Source organism: Corylus avellana, chromosome 2, assembly GCF_965113065.1.
Source record: "Corylus avellana chromosome 2, dhCorAvel1.hap1.2, whole genome shotgun sequence".
Taxonomy (NCBI): Eukaryota; Viridiplantae; Streptophyta; class Magnoliopsida; order Fagales; family Betulaceae; genus Corylus; species Corylus avellana.
This window is the reverse complement of record NC_142491.1, coordinates 37,346,858-37,360,793: the sequence shown is the minus strand read 5'-3', so window position 1 is coordinate 37,360,793 and position 13,936 is coordinate 37,346,858. Positions and strand designations below refer to the sequence as shown.

Here is a 13,936-nt window from a genome sequence, read left to right as displayed (position 1 = left end):
CATCCAAAACGACGTAGTTTAATGTTAAAGGGGTCCAAAGTGAGAGAAAACCAAAGTTCAGGGGGTCTAAGTGAGAGCTTTGGAAATTCAGGGGGGTCTTTTCAAATCGGCTGGAACTTCAGGGGGGTTTTCTGAAGTTATCCCAAATTTAAAGGAATGTGGATAAAATGATTTATTTGATAACGGTTATAATATTAAAATAGAATGATCTTAAGCAACGATTTTAATAAAAAGTGATAACACAATTAAAAATTTAAAGGAAGGTGGATAGAATGATTTATTTGATAACGGTTATAATATTAAAATAGAATGATCTTAAGCAACGATTTTAATAAAAAGTGATACCTCAATGGCTTCTAGAGCATTTTTTTCCATTAATTTTTGTCAATTTTTTAAACGAGAAAATATCCCATTTCTCTCCCTTTGTATCTCTACCTCTCCTTTCTCTAGCCGTCTCTTTCCTTTCTCCTCTCCTCCACTCTACCTCTCTCAGCCTCCGTGCCCACAAAAGTGTGGATCATGGATGACAACTGTGAACCTCCATGGCCATGGCCCATGAAGATTGAGAGAGAGGAAGAGAAGTGAAGAGGTGGACGTCAAAAATCATGAATAAGCAGGGGACCGCAATCCAGTTGCCTAAGCCTTTACTTATATCTCATATATTGTCAACTTTCCTTTTTAGCACAGATTTTCCTCCAATACATTGCTTCTTTTTTCTTTTTCTTCTTTTTTTTTTTAATTGAAAAGGCAGCAAGAAAGACTAACTATGACTATTATACTTTAGTGTTATCATAATAGCACTTACCGGCTAATATTTAGCATTGTGGCATACACCAAAGAGAGTTGATACGGAGTGACAATGTTTGAACTAAAATTGAGTAGCGGAGCCGGAGATCAATGCCTTGAAATTTGTCGAAGGACTTAGAGAAAGAGATGGTTGAAGTGGCCATATCTAGGTTTCTTAAATTCTAGTACATATTGTTTTGGCCCTTTTATATATATATATATATATATATATATGAAGTGGCCATATCTAGGTTTCTTAAATTCTAGTACATATTGTTTTGGCCCTTTTATATATATATATATATATATATATATATATATATATATATGAAGTGAAATCCTTTCAAAGCAATGTCACTTTGTGATCTATTTTTGTCATGTAAACCCCATATACACAGTTTTGCCTGCAAGAATTATGTATTGGTTCCGTGAGGACTCGGAATAGTCAATCTTATGGTATTAACCAAACAAGTCAACTATTTGAGTTAAACATGTGGCACTTCTCTCTCTCCTTCTTTTTTTTTTTTTTTTTTTTTTTTTAATTCTGTCTCATTGTATTGTTTGACGTGTATCCATAACAACAGAAATAACTCTTGGAGACAATAATTAACAATCTTCCATTGTTGAGGATGACAATTATATTGATATCTTGTTCATATTAGATTTGGTATGCTATAAAAGTTCCAAGCAGTTTGATTTAAGTAAATCTTTTATAATGTTTTTAATTCTTCATTGTATTAGCTAGGCTGATTAAGATTTTGCCACTAGAACATCTGAAAATTCCTTAAGTCAAAACACCAGTTTTAACAGAACAGAGTTTTGAATTTTTTAAAACATTCCCTAATATGCCATGTCATATCGGAGTTCAATTTAGGCATTTATATATAAGAAGCCTCAATTGTGATTAGGGCTTTTTAGGTATCATGTAGATGTGGTTAATGTGTCCTTAAATTGTCATAAATGGTATAAGAACTAATCTAGTAATGCACGCAAGTACACTATTACATATTAAAAGTTTCTTGTGCTGAAAAGCACTAATCAGAGGGATCAAAATCCCAAAAAAAACTAAAGGCATGAAACTGTCAAAATCTTAAAACCCTTTGAAAGGATTAGTCCAAACTGACCTTCATCTATGCATTTAAAATATTTACATGCTGCAAAGTACGGATTTGGCTTAGGTGCAGTAAAAATCTCATGTAGTGTTATTTACAGCACCTAAGCCAAATCCACGAAGTACATAAGTACTCTTACTGGATTTTTATCATTTGCTAAGTGCGCCATCAAGTGCCTGACATTCAAGAAGAACAAGAAAGGAATTGCTATTTCCAAGTGGAGGTCTTTCCATAAGCTTGGTTTCAGTGAGTTTGAAATCATTGGCGGCCTCTATGAAGAGAATGTGATTGGCACCGGAGCTTCCGGGAAAGTCTACAAGGTTGTGCTAAGCAATGGCGAGGTGGTGGCGGTGAAGAAACTATGGGGAGGAGGAGCCAGAGTTGCAGATTTTGGAGTTGCTAAGGCTGTTGCAGAAGTTAGTAAAGGGGTGGTGGAAGCTATGTCTGTCATTGCAGGCTCCTGTGGTTACATTGCTCCTGTAGTTTTACATATCCAAGATTCTTGTGTTCAAAAGCACTAATGAGAGGGATCAAAATCCAAAAAAAAAAAAAAAAAACCGAAGGCATGACACTGTCAAAAGCTTAAAACACTTTGAAAGGATTAGTCCAAACTGACCTTAATCTAGGCATTTAAATATTTACAGGCTACAAAGTACGGATTTCGGTTAGGTGCTATATATATATATAAAATAAAATAAAAAAATAAAAAACTATAAAGCTCCTGTAGTTTTATTTACAGCAACTAAGCCAAACGCACAAAGTACAGAATTACTCTTACTGGATTTTTATCATATGCTACATGCAGCATCAACTGCCGGACTTCCTAGCATCTGAACAACTGAACCTTATTGAAACCTGTATCTGCACAACTGGACTTCACTAGTTCATATCAATATCAATTATCAGGTTCACGAAGGCCTTCATATTCCAGCTGCAGAAAACAATACTAGATTGATTATTTGTTCAACTGAATTGAATAGTGAGGCTAAAATCTCCATGCAAGTCACCTACCCTGGCTTGATCATGGGTCATCTTCATCCTCCGATATTCTTGTTGTGCTGTCTTTGAAAGGATCATAGCCTGAACCTGTTCAACAGATCTCTGAATATGCTCTTCAGCTTGTTTTTGGCTAGCTCGATAGAAGTCCTCCACTGTATCACCTTCCTGCCTCTGATCAGGATCTGCTTCGACAGGATTACCACGAAGACCACGGAAACCCCTTCTTTTCAAACGCCAGCGCAGAATTGCTTTCTCAAGAATCCCAGTTGACCATAGAATTTTTAGGTACTGCTTCCGCACTTGGAAGCGGCGGAAAGCAGCCTGCACTTGAAAAACTTATAATCCATCATCTTCTCTTGAACATCTAATGTCTATGACAATGCCCACTTTGACTTAGAAAATTAAATTTGATCAAACTAAACATTTGACTAAACATTTGAGGCCTCTGTCATCCATCATGTGCTTCATACCGGTTGTAATGTTTTATTCTATTAAAGTGTCAATTATGTCAGTAAGAAGACAGGGAAAGAGGACTTACTTGAATTTTGATAGCACGATGACGCAGATTAAGGAATTGTTTGCGGATTTTCCAAGTTCGGAACCTATGTTGAATACGGGCAGCGGCTTTTATCCTTTTTCGTGACTCATAGTTTTGAAAGGCGTGTTGAATCTTCATTGCTGCAACTATACTGCGTGGTTCAGCCTCTGGAATCGAAAACCTAACTTCTTTGGCCCGTAGTTTTCGTATGTGCTCCCTGAATGCAGCCTGTATACGTGCAGCAGCTTCAGCAACTGTCCGACAAGCTGCCAATGTATCTTTTAGGCACAGCTGATCTTCACTGAGGTTTTCAGAGTTAGCTGTATCATATGAGCTGGTTTCAAGGGAACTGCTGACAATTCGTGCTACGTTCATATCCTTGAATTGTTCTACCAAGGCCTTTTCTGAAAGATAAGCTGCTAAGCCATCATACCCCTTTGAAGATGCAAGATCAGCAGCAGTGCATCCACCAGGGTGTTCTGATGTAGGGTCTGTGATGAAGTTTGGCTTTGCACCAGCAGATAAAAGGACTGCAACCATTTTTTCCCTGCATATTGCAAATTTTAGAAATAATAATCCAAGACCGGAAGTGATTTTTCAAAACCACTGCAGAAAGATATAACGTATGCTCCCAAAGCTGTAATGCATGTGTATGTGCAGGCTGAAACGGAGCTATCTATACTCAAATCAGCTTGAGAATTATTTATGTTACACAAACATGCTAAAAGTCATTAGTAAGAGCAGAAAAATCTTGGGCATGAAATTAATAGAGCAAGCTCAAGCTCTAATGGGGGATGAAAAGGGAAGTTCTAATGCGAAGGCTTCAAGAGTGAAGTAGGGCGCAGCAAACTTAGCAGTGATGTATATGATAAACGAAAGAAATACCTCCCACAATAAGCTGCCCAATGAAGAGCTGTCCATCCACATTTGTCACGAAAATCCAATGATATGCCGGACCTTGAAAATAAATAAACAGCCCAGGTATATCCTAGAATGGCACATAAATGTATTACAGCTTGACCTTGGACATCATATTCATTGGTTTTAGAGCCTGAAACAACTCTTGCCAGCAGCCACTCCTTCAGTCTGTTTTTCAATGTGAGTTCAAGCAGAATATCTTTTGCTTGTAGAAACGGAGTTTTGTTGTCTTCAATTGACTTGATAAAACATGCCCAACTATTTGATATGTTAGTGGTTTCAAGGTCAAACCTTTTGGCCTCCTCCAGGGCTTTTGGTGACACTTTATTAGACAGAATATTAAGGTTCTTAGATGTAGAGAAAAGCAGATCAGCAAGCCGATGCTGAGCTCGTAACTCTTCCCACCTGTACTTCTCTTCTGAGGAAACCACTGGGTCACTCGATAAAAGAGTATGATACTCAAACTTCCAAACTTGGCTGATGGCTTTGAGACCATCAAAACTCATAAAAAGGTTTACTAAACCAGGGGAATGTGGTAACACCAAACAGCGATACACCCCAACCTGAACAGTTTCTGCACGAACACAGACATCACCACAGACACAAAAGAGACTACACTTCGCAAGATGCAGATACTCTTCGTGAAAGAAGCCAGTGACTAGGATCTGCAACAACAATTAAACAAAGGTGAAAAGTTTATGGCAAGTATTTTAAGGTGACTGTCCTAAGTTATTCAAACCATATACATTATGCTCTATTCTATTCATGATCATTGATAATTAACTATGGCGCCAAGCATGATGCCTGACTGCAAGCAAAAAAGAAACAAAAAAAAACTACCCAGACAGTTTCAAACCTTGTACCCAGTCTATTTTAGATTAATATCACAAGATTGAATTTTGACACTATTCATAATGAATATCAACTAGGACTTGTCTATTTTTGTTAAGTTCGAAATGAACGACAGTCTAGTTGGTTCAAAATATACATCACAGGAGCTCAAAACACAGTGCCAGCCATCAGCTTTAGGTGGAAATTATGATGGTTGCTCTATAGATTGTGATAAAAAAAAAATGCTAAAATTGAAATCAGCTCTTAGAATTCGATTCAACCAAAAAGTTTCAATATTCAAATATCATTGTGTGATAAGTCTTGCATCATTCCTCCTAATTGACCGATTGAACAATATCAGCCTTGATTCAGACTCAGGCTTCTCAATAAGAGAGAACATTCTAGTCCACCAAATTTTTCTTCACACAAAATCTAGTTTCTACAACTATGAGCATAGACTATTGAGATATTTGGCAAGCATTTCAGGGAGTTGGATCATCTTTTTTTTTTTTTTCGTCTGTTGAGGAATAATCCCACATTACCTATGGACAAGACTTTTGGGCATGTTTATAAGGAGTGGACAATCCTCTCTTATAGAGCCGGTTTTATGAGATGAGTTAGGCCCACAAATTTATTCATGGTATCAAAGCCTACCACAAGACGAATGGTGCCCACACTACTTACCCTATGACAAGGACCAAGAAAAATACTGGCCTGTATGTGAGGAAGGGTGTTGAGGAATAATCTCACATTGCCTGTGGACAAGACTTTTGACATGTTTATAAGGAGTGAGGAACCATCTCTTATAGAACCGGTTTTATGAGATGAGTTAAGCCCACAAATTTCTTCATCGTCCTTTCAGAATCTTCAAAACAATTTCAAAAATGGTCAAAGAATGATGTTATTAGAGCCAACTAAAAATGCATATTTTGTGACACATTTGAATTTTTAACTTTCTGAAAGTTTCTGTTAAATCACCAGTTATCCCAAAAGTTTAAGCTTATAAGAAGAGGTAAATTTAATCACATAACTATTACTTTAACACTATCCCTCATGTGTAGGCTCAAACTCCCTTTTAATAGGTGAGGCCCAAAACATGGAATATTTAATTTAAATAGGGCGTGAATTGACGGAGTCAAGGTTCGATCTCAGGACCTTTGGCTCTGATACCATGTTAAATCACCACTTATCACGAAAGCTAATGTTAAATTACCATTTATCCCAAAAGCTTAAGTTGATAGGAAGAGGTAAATTTAATCACTTCATCATTAGTTCAACACTCCTCCTCACGAGTTGGCTCAAACTCCCTTTTAATAGGTTAGGCCCAACACGTGGAATATTTAATTTAAATGGGGGGGAGTGAATTGACGGAGTCATGGTTCGATCCCAGGACCTTTGACTCTGATACCATATTAAATCACCAATTATCTCAAAAGCTTAAGCTTATAGAAAGAGGAAAATTTAATCACTTAACCATTACTTTAACAATCCCCTTCACATGTGGGCTCAAACTCCCTTTTAATAGGCGAGGCTCAACACGTAGAATATTTAATTTAAATTGGGGGTGAATTGACAAAGTCAAGGTTCGATCCCAACTCCCAAGACCTTTGGATCTGATATCATGTTAAACTTCTATTTATCTTAAAAGCTTAAGCTTTGGGTGATTTAACAATTTCACCAATTATTTGTACACAGTAAACTAACATTGTCAATATGTTTTCATTCCATATATTTTTTCCTTTTGAATGTTTATAAATTAAACCACTTATCTAAGACTAGTTGAAGGCATTTGAAGGATATAAGATGAAGCAGAAAGACTTTCAATCATAACAGAATACCATAAAACAGTAATGCAGGGTATTAGCAAAAGAAAAACCTCCATTTTCTCGGTAGAAGACACTGATGCAAGTGAGACATTCGTTATTCTAAATATATGCTCTGGAGTGGAAGATTGATGATCATCCACCACAAAAGGCACAAATGACTCATGACCGGAAGCAAGTGTTGCATCATCCATTGAACATGGCAATTCAGTCATGATGTTTACTAGGCTTCCAAAACTGTCCTCTCTTTGCAAACCATCATTGACCCTAATGTACAAGGAGTCACTGGTGCCTATGGTGATAGAATCATTTCTGGGTATGTTTGTGTTCACTTGACCCCTCACTGCCTGGACATTGATGCTGTCTGGGAAACTTGAATGAATGTTATCGCTCCGGGAAATTGGCTTCATCAAGTTACTGAAAGAAAAAGCTTCAGCTGAATCCTGTACCATTCCCTGTAATTACAAAAATAGTTGATTATTCATATAGCTCTGACTTATGTATTAAAAGTCATTTGGTGTTATAAATGGTTGATTCTTGGATGAAATGAAATTATAAGAAAATGTTTCAAATATGTATAATATCAGTATTCAGTAGGCATTATGTCCTGTTTTGGGATCGGGGCGTGGTAAAAGTACTAGAACAAACTGCCAAGAAAGCAGGTCGTGAGGTATATATAAAAGTCGGTTTGCAGGCATAATAAACTATAGAACATATATAGATGCTAAGTAGCTCAGTAAAAAAAAGTGTAGATGCTAACTAGGTAGTAATATAAAAAAGTAGATGGATTGAGAGCCAATCCTAGTAAAAGTCTAATGTTCTGTTCAGGTGTTACAAAGAAGGAAAAATTTGATCTGATGGATTGCTTACAAATGAAAGAAGGGTCTCTACCTGTTAGATACTTGGGTGGGCCTCTCCTCTCAAAGAAGTTATCTGCAGAAGATTGTGGGGTGTTGACTGAACAGAAGTTTAACAGGTATCTCTGGTCTGGAAATGATGCTACTCGAGCTTGAGCAAAGGTTGGTTGGGAATATGTATGTGCTCCTAAGCAAGAGGGAGAATTCGGCATAAAGAGGGTGGAGGAATGGAATAGTGCAGCAATGATGAGACATATTTGGATTCTTATTGCTAGGGGAAGATCATTGTGGGTTGCTTGGGTTAAAGAGTATTTGTTGAAGGGGAAAAGCTTTTGGCAAGTTAAGGTCCCGAATATATGCTCTTGGAGTTGGAAGAAATTGTTAAAGCTTTGTGAGTTAGTTAGGAGCTTTATAGAATTTGAGGTGGGAGATAGTGGCACCCAAGTGGAGTATATGACAGATATGGGCATTGGCCTGTGTATGATGTAGGAAGTTCATTAACAACAAAGTTATCGTATGTCACTCAAGGAAGCAGTTGGAGATGGCCTCCTGCTCGTTCTGATAATGTGGTGGAAATCCAAGCTAAACTGCCTTAAGTGGAGATTGGAGTTGCAGATAAACCAGGGTGGACATGCTCGAAGAAGGGGAGATTTTCAGTCACTTGGGAACCTTTGAGAGTGAAGTTTCCTACTGTTCCATGGTGGAAGATGGTTTGGTTCTCAATGGTTATAACTAGGCATGCGTTTATGCTATGGTTGGTGGTTAGGGGTTGACAATAGAAGACAGATTATTAAATTGGAGATATGAAGGGGATGTGGCATGTCTCTTCCGCCGTAACTGTATAGAATGTAAAGAGCATTTGTTCTTTCATTATGGATTTAGTAGGATAATTTGGAGAGAGATGACGAGTAAAAGCTTGATTGAGGATCCTTGTATTAGTTGGGAGGAGGTCATGGATTGGGGGATAAAAGGATTGAGAGGTAAGGGATTGAAGGTGAGTCTATGCCGGTTAAGTTTAGGGGCTGTTGTATACCATTTGAGGATGCAAAGGAACAATATTAAACATGGGAATCAGCCCAGAACTGAAGAGAAGCTTGTCAAAAGAATTACTTGGGAAATTAGGGCAAGAATGATTGCTAAAGGGCGATTCAAGATGAGTATGGAGAACTTGGAATTATGCAATAGATGGAACTTGCCGAGGAAGCTATTGGGTGCAGCCTAATTGCAGTTTGTGTTTTTGCTATGGGGGTGTTAGTTGAGTTCTGTATTTGAGTTGCGTGATAAGTGTAGTTCTGTCCTCTTTTTTTTAGCTACAGCTATGCGGAGTTGAGCTTTGATGCAGCTTGTTCTCTGCATTTTGTTGGTTAGCTGCTGTTGTAGCTAGAATTCTTATTAAAATATTGATAAAGTGATTAAATTTATCTCTTCCTATCAGCTTAAGCTTTTAAAATAACTGGTAAGTTAACAGTTCCAGTTGGTTCTGGAGGGTGTAATGTTGTGTTCTTCTATAAAAGTTTTCATGCATCAAAAGAAAGAAAAAAAAAAAAAAAGTGCCATGAGAAAGCAGGTTGACCAAAACAATTTGACGCTCAACATTTGCACTTTCATGTGAAAATTTAAGACACCACCATTCTTCTGAGCAACAAACAGAAAAAACCACTGGAGAAGAAAGAAGTGAAAGAACATAACACATAAAGCCTGATCGCCAACAACTTGGCACTGTGAAGCCTCTGAACACCTATGTTGTGCAAAATAAACAGTTAAACTTCCCCATATCAATGTTAGCATTAGTATTAATGGCATAAGGGAGTAACTGGGTTGATTAAACAAGCATGCTCCCTGATGGACATATAACCATGCTCTACTCTTATGATACTCATGCCAAATCACTAAAACAATAAAATAATTTGTACTATATTGTACAGAAAAAGAAAGCTAAAAACTAAGGCACATTAAGTCTAAAAATAATCGTTCACTTTCTGCACAGCATACATCAAAGGTGTACCGACAAGGAGATGAAAAAACTCTTACATTGAAAAAAAGGTTGGTTCTTATGTGCAAAAACAAAAATATATATAGGAAGAGTTCTAGACTAGGAATGATTCTATTTACATCATATAAGGAGTCATTTACCTCAATTTGATTTGATTGATCAAAGCTTGAAACTTCATCTGCCAAAAAGAAGGTGAAATATTGAGTGTGAATTGTTTTCTGTCTAGCCACTGGCTCTGCTGCAGATACCATCTAATTATTTACCTTCTTTAGGTGCAGTTGAGTTGTTCGAATCATTTGCCAGTATGAGCTCCTCCCATTCCAGTGTATTAATCTCATGAAGCCTCAATTCATGATTCTGAACTGTTAAATTGTCACCAGGCCCTGTTGACTCTTTGAAAAGCAAAGGGTTTGAATGTTGTATATCCAAAAAAGGTACACTAATATAACAATAAATCAAGATAGAAGTTTTTTAACTAAACTTTTAAATCCAGGTAATAATTGTCTAGCATGATGAGAATTACTATAAATTAAATGAAGAATAAATCTTTTTATGACCTCTCTAAACTTAAAATTAACAGTATGCATACTAAAAGAAAATAATCCACCTCTCAATGAAAACATTATAGAATTCAATTCATCTAAAGTTCAAGTAATATCACCTAAAAAGTCTTTGTCGCCAGCATAATATACATGAATAGCGCCAGATTCTTCCTGTACTTCGCGATAATGAACAAGGACTATGTGTTCTAGGTTCCTGAAACAAAATAGTAGTATTAAATTCATAGATAAAATTACCTATGGAAAAAATTATCTTCTATATTATTAAGATATAGCTGACCAGTTTTTGGACTTAAAGCTTGACATAAATTACATACTTGTCAAGAAGCCAGTAACACCTGCGAGCAAAGGTCGGGTTATCTTGGCCATGCACATAGTATACATGGATCCTTTCTTCATTACCAACCTGAACCATGAAATGGCAAGCAAAGGGAACCTCATTGAAACAGAATTTGCCAAATGGAAAGAACCTTAACAATGAATTGTCCATTAATAGTGTACAGTTAATCAATATTCAAGAAATCAAATGAACACCAGCAACATTGGAGTTCATACTACAGCAAATTAAGCCACAACATCATTATATCCATACTCAGGTGAAAAGAATATGCCCAAAACATGCAGTTGCTGGTAACAGGTACATACAATCATCAAACAAAGCACAGAAAGGAGAAACATTAAATTGAACTTCTGGGGGTGCATACATGCATATATAGATAGATATAGATATGATGCATATGTGTATATATATATGTACCTGACATATCTGTGTGTTTGTCTGCTTGTATCAAGAAGTGCATATTGTAAAAACACAAATCACTCACTCAGGTACCATTAGTTGCATATACATAAGTTGATGCCACTATAACATATCAGAAATTGGGAGAACCTCACTTTTAAGCGTTCATGGGATTCATTGATCTTCCCACCCTTTTTCTTCTTCCAGTTATGACCATCCTTCCTGAAGTTCCTAAGCATCTTACGGTCATAAAGTACAATAGTGCCACCTGTTACATTTAACAGCCAAAATAGACAAAGAAACAATATCAGTAGTAATTGATATCATCCACTTCTGTATTAATATTAGGTACTTCAAGATATTACAAAGAACTCACTGTAAATGATAACATATGAAATGATTCTAGAAATTGCATGATAACATATGAAATGATTCTAGAGTTAAGCCTTGTACCAACCATGTTACAATTAATAGAAATGGGCAATAGCTAATTACTTTTGGGCAAGTTCACTGGATTGCTATTGACGCTGAAATGCTTGTAATTACAGAGTATTGCATGAATTTCATGAGGGCGGAGCCATCTTCTTCCGGCTTGGTTCACAATATTCCCAAAATCTAAATCTGTTCATGGAACAAGCCAACAAGGAACCATCAAAAAACAGAAGGCATGAGAAGACACTCTCTTTGTTCCAAAAATACTGGAAAGTGGATGAATAATCAACCAGGCAAAAAGCTACTGAAGAAGATCTTTTCTTGATTAGGAAAGCCAAAAAGAAAAAAAAAAGCAACATCAAAGTGCTTCCCTGCTTTAATAACACAGAATTTGATCACTGCAAAATGTTGTTCCAAAGTGCTACTAAGTATGCTGATGCTGATGCTTCTGCTTCAAGAAATGCATTTCCAAATGCATAAATAAATTTTAAAAAAATGAAGTAGAATTTAAGTCCGTACCTTGCAAAGTATGGAATCCATGAATCTCGGAGCCCACGAGTTGGCCGGGCACCATTATTAAACCTCTGAGAAGCTCAACTCCTCCCAAACAGTTATTTTCTCAGAACTTAAAAACTCTCAATTCTGTACCTTAAACCCACCAAAGTCCCAGGCCAGAAAATCAACACCATCAACGAATACATTTCCAACACCATCAACAATAGTTCACAATAATTCCGGTTTTTCTAATATGAGTGTGCGTATAAAAGGAAAAAAAAAATGGGAAGGCACGTTGTTTTACTATAATTGCGGTTTTTCTTTCTTTCTTTTTTTTTTTTTTCTTTTTTTTTTTTTAAAAAAAAAAGAAAAGACTTTTTCTGGACCTCAGAAATACCGTGCCTTTTAAACTATCAATTTTAATTAATTTATCTTTAGTTAGTTTTAACCGTTAATTTCTAACAAAAATATCTAAAAAAAATCAAATTACCCTTTGATTTTTTTTTATTTCTTTTTTAATTTGAAGGTAAATTGAGAATTTTATAAAAAAACTAAGGGTTATAAACATCATTTTATCAATTTTAACATTAAAAATCTGACAAATGATGGGTCAATTAAATCAAATTAAAAGTTCAAGAGATTAAATTGAGAGTTTTTAAAATTTAAGAGGGTCTTTTTTAAATGCGCGATAGTTTAGGGGTAAAAATAATTTTTTTGGAAAAACTTCACTTTGACCACCTAAACTTTCATCCAATTTTACAAACCTCCCCTGAACTTTCAAATCTCTCATTTTGGACCTCTGAACTTTCAATTACTCTCAATTAGAACCCTTCCCTTAATTTTAGCCATAAAAAATACAAAGAAAAAGACTAAAATGTCCTTGATTTTCATTTTTTTAAAATAAAAAAAAACATTTTAGAAATTGAAATTTTATACAAAAGGCAGAGGTATAAATGTCATGTAACGTTTAAAATCTGACGTAGGGGTTCACATTGAGAGTAATTGAAAGTTCAAGGGTCTAAAATAAAAAATTTAAAAATTTATGAAGAATTTATAAAATGAAAGTTGAAGAGATGAAATTGAAGTTTACCTTAATTTTTTTTAACTTTGAATAAACAAATAGGTCAACAGGTCAACAAGGGGACATTTATTATCCATTTCTAAGTCGTGCAGGATGACCAAGAGAGAAAGTCTCCGCACATGCAGTGGAAACGTTGTGAATCATTCCCACTTCGCTTTTCGTAAAGATGAGTAGACGAATGGGTGAATCTATGATCTCAAACGTTGGTTAAAGATTGATCTTTATCCACCGTGTGTAACGTTAAATCATCTTCACTCCCGTTTGAGATTACGTTTGATAAATCTAAAAGCTCATTTAACATTTAAAAAATTATACTTATTTGGTAAAAAAACTAAAAACACTTTTAAGGATCGAAAAATAGTCAAAACATATTTTTTTGGAAAAACTTAAAAATGAAGCTTTTGCTCAAAAATATTTTTTTGACTTAAAAGCTCTATTTCTTAAATGCAATTCTAAACAATGCTCTAAATGGTCTTTAATTACCAAACGGTCACAAAAATAATTTTTAAAAGAATACTAATTGGATATTAAGCAAAGACTAAAACAAATAATTTCTAAAAGAACACTAATTGGATATTAAGCAAAGACTAAAACAATTGTTTGTATATATATATTCCAACGTATATATAAGTCGGTACATGCCACGAAGAAGACATCATGTATAATATGTTCACAGTTTCTCATATTGCATTCACCTGGCACTATTAAAAGCATAAGGTAAAAGAATATGAAGTCATCACATTAACATCTACAAGATCAATAAGGAGTATAC

At 35.6% G+C, this 13,936-nt stretch overlaps 1 protein-coding gene across 2 annotated transcripts; it reads right to left on the bottom strand.

Moving 5' to 3' along the window:
• Positions 1–2,475: 2,475 nt before the first annotated feature.
• On the bottom strand, positions 2,476–12,335 carry LOC132175827 (calmodulin-binding transcription activator 5). 2 transcript variants are annotated; one of them, XM_059587891.2, is made up of 12 exons: positions 12,108–12,335; positions 11,652–11,777; positions 11,312–11,424; positions 10,735–10,823; positions 10,519–10,613; positions 10,121–10,249; positions 9,998–10,035; positions 7,061–7,462; positions 4,321–5,018; positions 3,436–3,982; positions 2,910–3,218; positions 2,476–2,829 (listed from the first exon to the last, which is right to left on the bottom strand). In XM_059587891.2, the coding sequence occupies exons 1-12, from the start codon at positions 12,160–12,162 to the stop codon at positions 2,794–2,796; spliced, it is 2,637 nt and encodes an 878-aa protein (XP_059443874.2). In that variant the 5' UTR covers positions 12,163–12,335; the 3' UTR covers positions 2,476–2,793. The 2 variants fall into 2 exon arrangements, with proteins under 2 accessions (XP_059443874.2, XP_059443882.2); XM_059587899.2 differs by having other exon boundaries at positions 10,121–10,240.
• Positions 12,336–13,936: the final 1,601 nt, after the last annotated feature.